This window comes from Canis lupus, chromosome 34 (genome assembly GCF_003254725.2).
Source record: "Canis lupus dingo isolate Sandy chromosome 34, ASM325472v2, whole genome shotgun sequence".
In the NCBI taxonomy this organism is placed as follows: Eukaryota; Metazoa; Chordata; class Mammalia; order Carnivora; family Canidae; genus Canis; species Canis lupus.
This window is the reverse complement of record NC_064276.1, coordinates 6495568-6506108: the sequence shown is the minus strand read 5'-3', so window position 1 is coordinate 6506108 and position 10541 is coordinate 6495568. Positions and strand designations below refer to the sequence as shown.

Genomic DNA, 10541 nt, shown 5'->3' with positions numbered 1-10541 from the left:
CTTCGCCCCGGGAAGTCCCCTGCCCTCGGCGGGAGCGGGGGGACCGCGGGCGCCCAGCCTGGCCGCGCCGAGCGCAGGAGGGGGGACACCCCTACCCGCCGAGGGGGAGGGGAGGAGAGCCCCCTCCCCGGCGCTCGCAGGGCGGGAACCGGAGGAAGTTCCTGCTGTCCCCCGGGCGGGGCCCCTCCAGGACCGGGGTCGGTCTGCCCCGCCGCGCGCCGAGCTAGTGCACCAGGGTGCGGAGCACCCTCCGCCGCGGGCCCCTCCCTTCGCGCTCGGAGCCGTGGGGAGCGGGTAGCGCCCCCGCAGCCCCGGAGCGAGGCGGGACGTGTGCGGGGGAGGGGGCTGGCAGCGGGCACCCCGGCCGGGCCCCGCCGCCGCGGACCGCGGGGGGGCGGAGGAGGGCTGGTCCCCGCCCGGGCGCGCCCCTCCCTCGCGCCCCTCCCTCGCGGCCCCCCCCGGCCGCCCGCCGCCCCCTGCGCGTGGCCCGGCCGTCGGGGGGCGGCGGCGGTGGGCGGAGGCCCGGCGGCGCGGCGCGGGGGGGGGAGGCGGGCCGAGGGCCCCGGTCGCACCCGCCCCCTCCCGCGCGGCGGCGGCGGCAGCGGCGGCGCCGGGAGCTGCCCCTGAGGCCGCCGCCCAGCCCGGGGCGCCGAGCTCCGCCCGCGCCGGAGGCCCCAGCGCGCAGCTCGGAGCGCGGCAGCCGCGCGGGCCGAGGCGGCGCGGGGGTGGGACGCGGGCGGCGCAGCCCCGGCCGGGCGCGCTCGGCGGGCGCCCCGCGAGCCGGCCCGATGTGGCGGGAGGCGATGCGGCGCCGCCGCTACCTGCGGGACCGCGCCGAGGCGGCGGCGGCGGCGGCGGGCGGCGGCGGCGGCGGCGGCGGCGGCGGGCTGCAGCGGTCCCGGGACTGGCTGTACGAGTCCTACTACTGCATGAGCCAGCAGCACCCGCTCATCGTCTTCCTGCTGCTCATCGTCATGGGCGCCTGCCTCGCCCTGCTCGCCGTCTTCTTCGCGCTCCGGCTGGTGAGTGGCCTCCCGCGGGGCCGGCCCGCAGCTCGCGGCCCCCCCGGCTCGCCCGGGCTGCGGGCGACAGAAAAGTTTCCCGGCAGGTTCTGCCCGGGACAAAGTTGCCGAGGTGCTCCCGGGGTGGCCGGACGCGACGCGTGCTCGCCCCGGCTCCGCGCACCCGGCGGCAGCGCCCGCCCCCGCCCCCTCCTCCTCCCCCGCCCCCTCCCCCGCCGCCCGCGGCCCCTGCCCCTGCCCCGGCGCGACCCCCGCCCGGGCGGCTTCCCGAGGCCGCTGCTCGCCCCGGGCCGGCGCTGGAGTCGGCCTCCCCGGAAAGTGGGTAGCGCGGGGGAAGTGGGAGCGGGAAAGGGGTCATCGGGTGTCTCTGCCGTGCGACCTGTGTGTTTAGTGCCGTAGACGGAGACGTGGGGGGTCGGCCTGCTGTGAGTCTGCGGTTTCCAGAGAGGGGCTTGATCGCGTTTACTGTTTTGTGCAGGTCATTAAAGTGGCTCCCAGCACGGGGAGCAGAATGCAACTCGACAGCTGATGCCCGTTTTGCCAATTTTTATTTTTCAAGCAGGAATCCTTGGCTCGCTCCCTGAGCGGGGAGAGAAAATCTGTAGATGGCGGTAAACTTCCTGTTACCGATCATTCTGGTTGTGTGGTTCAAACTTTTGCACTGCCTATGATTATGCATGTGCAGATTGTGCCAGGCATCGATTATCCAGTGAGATATTTTTGGTCAGTGGTTGATCTGGGGATGTCGCTACTGAATGGTGTGTATGCATATATATATACACATATATGTGTAGCTTAGAATATAACTATGCACCCGTATTCGTGTCCACCGAGCAGAGATGTGGATGATTGCTTGTATTTCACCACTGTGCAAAATAGCTGTCCTTCGTGTTTGGCAGTTTGTTTCTGATATCCTGAGCCAGATGGTGCGCAATTAATATGCATGGGAAAACTTGTTATCATCATAGAGTTCTTAAAAAAGTAAAGTTTTCTTTTTCTCCACACTACTCAAGAAGTGCTGTCTTCTGATGGAATTCGGTGAGAATAAAAAAAAAAAAAAAGAATGTAGGAGATGATGATGCCACGGTTCACAAACTGGTTCTTTTACCCTAAAATCTAAAGCAGAGAGCACCTCTTCTGGGTGTGAGCTCAGGGGAGTCCTCACACCCTTGTAATCAGCCTCGAATGCCCTCAGGAATGGCATCTTTATCTCTCTCCACCACTCTTCTGACTGGTGGCAGGGTCTCTGAGAGCAGCTCCTCCTCATTCCTGTACTAGCAGAGAAGAAAACATGTCAGTTTTCCTCTGGAAATCTGTTCTTGCTAGGACATCGCTGCTTGTGATTCCGTTGAATGTGTAATTCAAACCCTCTGGCTTGTTCTCTTCCAAATGGAAAAGGAGGAGCAGGTGATGGCCTATTTATAGCACCATTAATATATTTAAAGACAAGGGTGAAGTTCATGTCGCCCCTACACACACCACCTTTTCTGTGATACAGATCTCTTAACTTCTTAAACCTTAGGGAAATCAATGTTCTTGAATAGATCTGTCTCAGATTCTGTGTAGTCCAGCCGAAGGCACCCTTCTCTGGATTGTTTCAAGCTCTGGATTTGTCTTTACGCAGTTCCTTTACCTTCCCCTTCACATAGTGCAAGTGCTGAGTGGTATCCTTTAAAAAATTTATCCAGGCATCTTTACTTTTCCCTGAGAAATCAACCATTTCCACACTTTCCTGGCATTCAGCTAAATTGTTTTAAGCACAGAGTAAGCACCTCCCATGGCATGGCTGTAGCCCAGGATGATGTCCAGAGGCAACAGAATGCACCGACTATGCTTTGCTGTACCTGGTTCATGGACTGACTACCGTGTAAATCTTTTGAGGTGTTCAATGTTCCAGAATCAGGGAGTGTGACTCAGGCAGGTGGATAGGCTCCCTTCAGCTGGGGACTGGGGCTGCAGGACCATTGGGAAACATCTGGAAGCACTGGGCAACATCCTCAGATCATGGGCATTATGAAGGACTGGGACGGTTCTGAGCTCTGGACAGCGCATTTCTATTTTGCTTTTAGTAATACCATACGCAGCAGTTCCACTTTCCAAAAAATACTCTCTCTTCATACAGTCAAAGATGGAGCACTGAAAAATGGGGATGGTGTTCACATCGAGTGGGGTGAGTTCATTTCTCAGACTGACCAGAGCTTGGCTTCCAGGAGGTCTACCTCTGGAAGATGGAAATAGTCGCTTGGGGCCAGGCCAGGGTTCCACCTTCGAGCGCTTTACAAGAATAGCTGGGCTCTGATGTAATTCAGGAGCTCTGCAGATCTATTTTTGCTGCCTGAAATCTTGGACAGATTTCTTCTTTCCCATGAATATGCCTGATTTTGGTTTCTATTAGACTTCCATCAGTTCTCGTAGTAGAGAAAGTCTGGCAATCTTCTTAAAGCACATCCATCCTCTCCTAGGACGCTTGGATTACAAAATGATCTTGGCATCATCCAAGCACGCAGTGATGTTTTGCTTTATGTAATTGCCTTTGTATGAAGTGATTTGATAGAATTGTTAAAAATAAAACAGTTTTGTCTTGACTTGGTATTTCCCTAATTGACCTTACTCACACACTGATTTCACTTAATTTCTGCCTAGGATCAGTCCATGAATCTGCATCAGTTGATCTTGAAGTTAAAGTAGTTCTTGAGGTCTATTTATTATACTGTGAAAATAAATTCTGAATTGAAACTTCACCATCTCGCTTAATTATTTTCTACATAATAAGCTGTTAAATAGGGTTGTTGTTTTTATTTTTTATTTTATTTTTTTAAATAAAAGCTATTAAATAGCTTTAACCCCATAATTGTGAGGAATTATCTAGACGTGAAATAAATAGGACATGTGATAGGATATCTTGAATTTTAACATTTTAATAATATGAAAACTATTTTCTGTTGCTTTTCACGGACATTTTAATTATATATAAAATATATAGTATAGGGCATGATGAGCAAGATAGACTTGACACCTGGGATCAGAAAACTTGGAACTGATGAGACAAGACTTTAAATTCTAAGTCTTATGATGTCACTTCATTTTTCAGGACTGGTTCCCATTATTAAATGCACAGAAACCGTCTATCAGAATTAAATCCTCTAATTTATTATGTCCAAAATCAGCATGCTTTTCTCAAAATTGGCCTGCCATTGTTAGGAAAGTTGACATACATTTTTCAGTTTGTCAAAATACCAGCTGGCTGCAACCAGATTTGTTTTAGCTAAAAGTTATGATTAGAAATAGTTAATATTTCAACTGGAATGGAAAACTTTTATTCCCATAAATTTTAAATAGTCAGATATTGCAACAAAATTGATTTCTGTTTGAGTATGATATTGAAATCCATATAAGCGTACATACTTTTATTAAATATATAATGAGCAGGATTTTGACTGAGGATATGATCTTCTACTTTCTTGCTTTTACATGATTTGGTGAGCTAGGTCTTTCCAAACAATCACCATAAGTACTTGTCATTCCAAAACAGTTTTCCAGCATTGGGCATTTTTTTTATAGGGTAGGTATATCAATATTTCTTTTAGCTATACCTGGAGAAAGAATTTTAATTCTTCCAAAACAAGCTCCATCACTGTACAGGGAAATTGGCTTTATTATTCCAGACAACATTTCAGCGCCCCCAGTGGGTGGAAGGATGTCAATGAGGAGAAACTCAATCCTTCACTCTTCTTGGTGGGTGGAAGGTTGGAGAAGGCGGCTAAATATGTCTGGCATCTCCTCTGAGGAGCAGGAAATTGTGTTCATGCTTCCTCTAGTCTCATAATTCTGGGGGTGCATGGGAATAGTGCGTGTTCTTAGGAATTGGAGTAGAGGTGACTATAGATACACTTCCCTATGAATTTCTATGCATGCAAGAAAATCTTACTTGGCAGGTGTTTGTAACTGCAACCAGTAATTCACAAGTCATTTTAGTGATAATTTAACTGTGGTATAAACAAAAGATAAGGAAAAAACTGTAATTTTCTGCAGGAAAGGTGGTTGCGATTTCAAGGGCTAATAAGAAGCTTTAGAAGCATCCTTGGTATATTAAAGTGCATAGTTGAATATATGCAGAGTACCTACCTAGTCTTCTCCCTTTAAAAAGGCAGAGGGGGTAATAGTCAAGAGCGTCTGCCTTCATTAACCCTTTGGCCTCGTCCCTTTCCATCTCTGTGATCTTCGGCAAATTGTTTAACCTTTCTATGCCTCAGTTTCCTTGTTCGTAAAATAGAATGGTACCTGCCTTCTAAGGCAACGATGTTCCCAGTTAGTACATGTGAGGTAATTAGAGTAATGCCTGTCACAGAATATGCCCCCAGGAGCTATTGTCACTAGCGGGTCTTCTGTGGTTGCATTTTTATTGTTGCTGTGAAGGAATATGCCACATACATAAGAACTGGAAGGGCATTCATTCCAGATGAGGACACTGAGATTCAAAGAGGTGAGCTCATTTCTTCAAGGTCACCTAGGTGCAGAGCTGGGGCCAGATGCAGGCCATTTGGCTTTTCCTGGGAAACTTTCCTGGAGATCCCTGCAGATCTAGAATTCCCAGCTCCGGTTCTGGCACAGTAGCCGTTTTCCTGTTGAAATTTCACACTGATGTCAACGTCCTCAACTTTTATTCTGTGTAATGGAGTTACACATCAGTTCTTTTCTCTTTTAATGTTAAAACAAATCTTGGTAGAGCTGCTTCCTGACGATGAGCTCAGGGGAGGTGGACGTCATTTATTTTCATTACGCTCAGTATTCCCGGTGTCTTCCCCATTAAGCAGAGGATCCATTTGTGGCTGTTGTCTCAGAAGTCACTGCCATAAACACCGTGGCATGTGAAATTATTCTGATTGAACTATATGTGAAATTTCCTGGTTCTTACTGATATTTTTAAATCATTCTATTTAAGAGGTAATACTACTGTTGGAGCTGATATATTACTGTGTTAAGGATGTTTTATGGGGGTATTAATCACGTTGATATGTTTGATCACTAATGGCGAGTGGTAAAGTCTGCCCTGGGTGTCTGAATAATCTGCTCGTCCGCTAGCTAGTCCTTTCCATGACCTGATATGAATGGCAGCAGCACCATTCATTGGACTTCACCCATTCTCCTTCACTGCTATTTCCTGAGGGTCTCCTGGGGCCAGCGCTGGGATTGGCACCCCCCTGGGTGGTGCTCCACCCTGAAGCAGCTCATCTCTGCTGCCCTGATGTCATCCTTAAACTCCTGTTTCCCCCCCTAGGATAACCTGTGAGCCTGGACCCTAGGGGCCGAGAGCACCTGCGTCTCCAGCTCCTGTTCCTGAGTGGCTGCCCTCCCCTGCAAGCCTCTTCCCCTCTGAGCTGCTCATTCAGCTTCTGCTCCTTGAGCTTCAGCGGTCTGGCCTCTGCGGCACACTCTGTCCCTGCTGGTTTCTGCCTCTGAGGCCTGCGCAGCAGCTAAACCATTCGAAATCATTTCACCACAGCATCACTGTCATCTGACGTCCAGAATGGTTTTGTGAGCTTCTGTTGTCTCCTCACCTAATCATTAGTTCTTTCAGGGGAGAAACCCAGAGCTCCCCTTACTTAACATGGCCCTAAGCCGTACAGCGGGAGCCACATGAACGAATGTATGATTTATGGGTGTAGGTCCGGTGTCCTTCGCAGCTGGCACTTCCATCACCTAGCCCACTGGTTAACGGCACAAAACTTTGCTGATAGGCCTGGACTGGGGTCTGTGTTAGCACTTAGTGTGTGTCCCTGACAAATGAATTTATCTGCCGTAGCCTCAGATGCGTCATCTGTGAAATAACACGAGCACAGCCAGGCTCCGGGAGCTCATTGGGCGTTAAAAGGTTAGATCATCTGAATGTGTAGCACAGTGCCGGGCACACATTGCACCCCGAAGAAGTGTAGGTCACTGTTTCTAGTGTATTTGTACCGCAGAGGGTTCTCCTTGCCGAGGTCTCCTGTAGATGTATTTTCTGGCTGAAAACTACATGAGTGCTAGGATTTTTTAATCTGGGCATGAAAGAGCCGGGGATGTGTTTCTATTCATGTGATAAACGTTGTGTATAAACTTTGGTTTATTAAACATTGGTGGAGAGGTATAGATTGTTTAAGTAAAAGTCACGTTTCGACATACTTTTTTATTTTCTAGCATGACAGTTCATGCCAAATGACATATTGACTGACCCCCCTTTTTCACAATTTTGTTAGCTTTGGGTAATGGTATATATAATGGTATATAAAATTACCAAGAGGAATTAGATACTTAGGTTGTGATTTCTTGGTTTCAAACCAGGAAAATGACACACTCCTGGAAATGCTGGCTTTTGACCACAGGTGCATTTGGGAGGAGAAAAAAGGATTGTTGGGGCAGTTCATATATTTTGTCCATTTGACCAAATTGAGGCATGACTAATGTTGCGTCTGTGCCCTGTTTGTATAAGGATATGATAAAAAAAAAATCACAAGAAAGGGAAAAAGAAGTTCTGAAGAAAACTTAATGAGTTCAGCCATCACTGGGAATGTAAATAATTTTTTTTGTTCCTTCTTTTTTACCGGGGCTTACACTTCTGACCCCAGATGCCATACTCAGGTGAGAGTGACTTAAGCAGTAATGAGAACCATCACCTGAGAAACCACTGGGAGTAACTTTGCCAACTAGTTTTCTGACTTTGCCCAGGTTTCTAGAATGATGGTGCCAAGACAGAATAAGAATATAGACCTGGGTGAGGCTATTAGGGTTACCTAAGGCGAATTGTATCTTAGAGTCAAATCAAATCACTTTTAAAAAACTTGTTGCTAGAAATGGGGATTTCCAATTATCAACACAATTAAAATATATTGGATGAATAATTTGTTGTATTTCAAACCTACAGGCAGGAAAGTACAGTAGCTTCTTTTTAGAGCACTGAAATTCCTGAGAAGTTTTCTCAAGATGGTTATTGCCTGAGAGAATCCTGTGAATAGACCAGATCTCTATGGTCACCACTTACAGGAGGTTCCTGGTGGAGAAGATGGTGGATTCAAACTTTTGGAATGGGGCCTTGACTGCAAAGTCTTGAATTGGACCTTCTGCCCATGCCATTAATGTCCTTTACTGCCCCTCAGACTTGGTGTTGGGACATTACAGCTATGACCAGCCAGGGAGCCTGCTTCTCCCTCTGCCTGTGTCTCTGCCTCTTTCTCTGTGTCTCCAATGAATAAATACATAAAAAATCTTTTAAAAATTAAATAAAATAAACACTCATGAACCCAGTGCAAACTAGGGTATATCCTATAACGTATTTTAGTCTATATGCTGCTCCCAGCCCATTCCCCTGCCTGCCCTCTGAAGTAAGCTTCATATTACGCTTTTTGTCATTATTTTGTTGCTTTTGTTTGTGTTCATTTTATCATATACATATATGTGTGTGTGTGTATATATATATATATATACATATATAATCGTATGTATATGGTATGAGGTAGTGATGAGGATCATTTACATTTTTTTCCTTGAGGTGAATGAACTTTTGATAATCACTTTTAGCTGTTTCTTTCCCCATATCTGTCAAATGTCAAAATTCCATATGTGAGTGTTTTGTTACGAGTTCTCTATTCTGTTATGTTTTTTTTTTTAATTTTTATCCTGTAGTACTGCAGGTACACACACATACACACTATAATTACTAAAGCTTTCTAAGTATTTAGATTAAGCAGGGCAAGTAACTTTCAACTCCTTTAAAGATTTCTTGGTTACTCTTGACCTTTTTTTCTTCTCTATAAACTATGTAGTCACATTATGTCAACCTCCATATGGAAAACTCAACTGGGATTTTGTTAGTGTCATATTGACACTATTGATTCACTGATTAGAATTGATATATTATGGGGACACCCGCCTTTGGCTCAGGGTGTGATCCCTGGATCCCTGGATCGAGTCCCGCATCAGGCTCCCTGCATAGAACCTGCTTCTCCCTCTGTCTGTGTCTCTGACTCTCTGTCTCTCTCTGTGTCTCTCATGAATAAATAAATAAAATCTTAAAAAAAAAAAGAATTGATATGATACTAAGTTTTTCTGTCCATGAGCAATGGAGCATCTTCCCATTCATCTGTGTGCTTTAGTGAAGTTTTACAGTTTATATGTGTTATTCTATAACTTGCATTCTTGCCCTTTTTATAACTTATAAATGTAGATTCTTTCAGGTTTTCTACCTAGGTAACATATCACTTGAAATAATGAGAGTTTTATTTTCTCTTTCCTAGTATGAAGGCCTTACATTTCTATTTCCTATATCATTGTGCTAAGAACTCTAATGTTATATTGGCAGAATTGGTGATTGTGGGTACCCTTGCTTTTTTCCTAATTCTAAAGAGAGTTCTTTTTTGTTTATTTAGGATAATGCTGATTTTGTAGTTACCCTTTGCGATTTCCTTTTGTTACACTTTACACAAAAAGTTTAAATGTGATTGGGTTTTGAATTTTACCAAATTGAAGTGATCATATATGCTCTTTAAGTTGTTTTTTAATCTGTCGATGTAATGAGTAATAATTACAGATTTTCTAACATTTAACAATTTTTATATTCCTGAGGCAAACTCCATTTTCATGGTATCTCTTACAAAATGTTGGATGTGATGTGCTAACATTTTGATTAAGGGTTTTGCAAATATACTTTTGGTGAAGTGAGTTTGGAATATTCCTTTATCAAACTGTTGTTTTCTTTTAAAGTTTTGCTAGTCTTATAAAATAAATCAGTAAGCATGTCTTCTTTTTCAGTTTTCTATAAGAGTTTAAGAGTTTTCTGTATGTTGGTTGATAGAATTTGCCTGGAGAACCACTGGGGCTGTTGCTTTTTCCTTGTAGGGAGATTTAAGAACTTCCATTTCAGTGTCTTTGATATGAAAAGAATTGTTTCATATTTCTAATTTTATTTCTTGAGTCAGTTTCAATAAGATAGTTCTAGGAATTTTTACTTTTCATCCAAATTGTCAAATTTAATCGTATGCATTGATAATACTGTTCTCATTTGCATATACTGTCTTTTTATTTATAACATGATTACTTTCTTTTTTACCTTTCTTAATTTCATCACATGTCTGCTTTGCTTTAATTTTTCAAAGAACTGTCCTTTATCCTTGTTGATCTTCAGGGGAAGGACGACACAAGCAATGCTAAATCTCCAGGCAGGCAGTTCCATGGTCCCTGGTCCTGGGTCTGAGAACCCATTGATTCTTCATTAGACCCAGACCCTTGTCCTGAAAATGAACCCTTTGTCTGCTGTTTTCTCGGCCCGCTGAACCTCCCCTGGGGGGTGCTGTTCCTTGTTGATCACCTTCTTGAACACATCTGGGCTAACTGTTGGGGAGTCTTTCCCACCTGAGGACTGAGCAGTTGTCTCAGCCCATTGGCTGTCATGGACAGAGAATGCAGCATTTCCTTGATGTCTAGAACAGCCATGCTGCAGGCTGGTATTGTTTTTGGAAACACAAATCTCTCAAAACTTAATCAGCT

At 45.8% G+C, this 10541-nt stretch overlaps 1 protein-coding gene across 1 annotated transcript in view; it reads left to right on the top strand.

Annotated features, from left to right (window-relative positions):
- The first annotated feature begins 788 nt into the window (after nt 1–788).
- ADCY2 (adenylate cyclase 2) overlaps nt 789–10541 on the top strand; it is a 387968-nt gene continuing 378215 nt past the window's right edge. The window contains exon 1 of the mRNA XM_025451236.2: nt 789–1022. Within this exon, the coding sequence (XP_025307021.1) occupies nt 789–1022 (234 nt within the window). The remainder of the gene's footprint in view (nt 1023–10541) is intronic.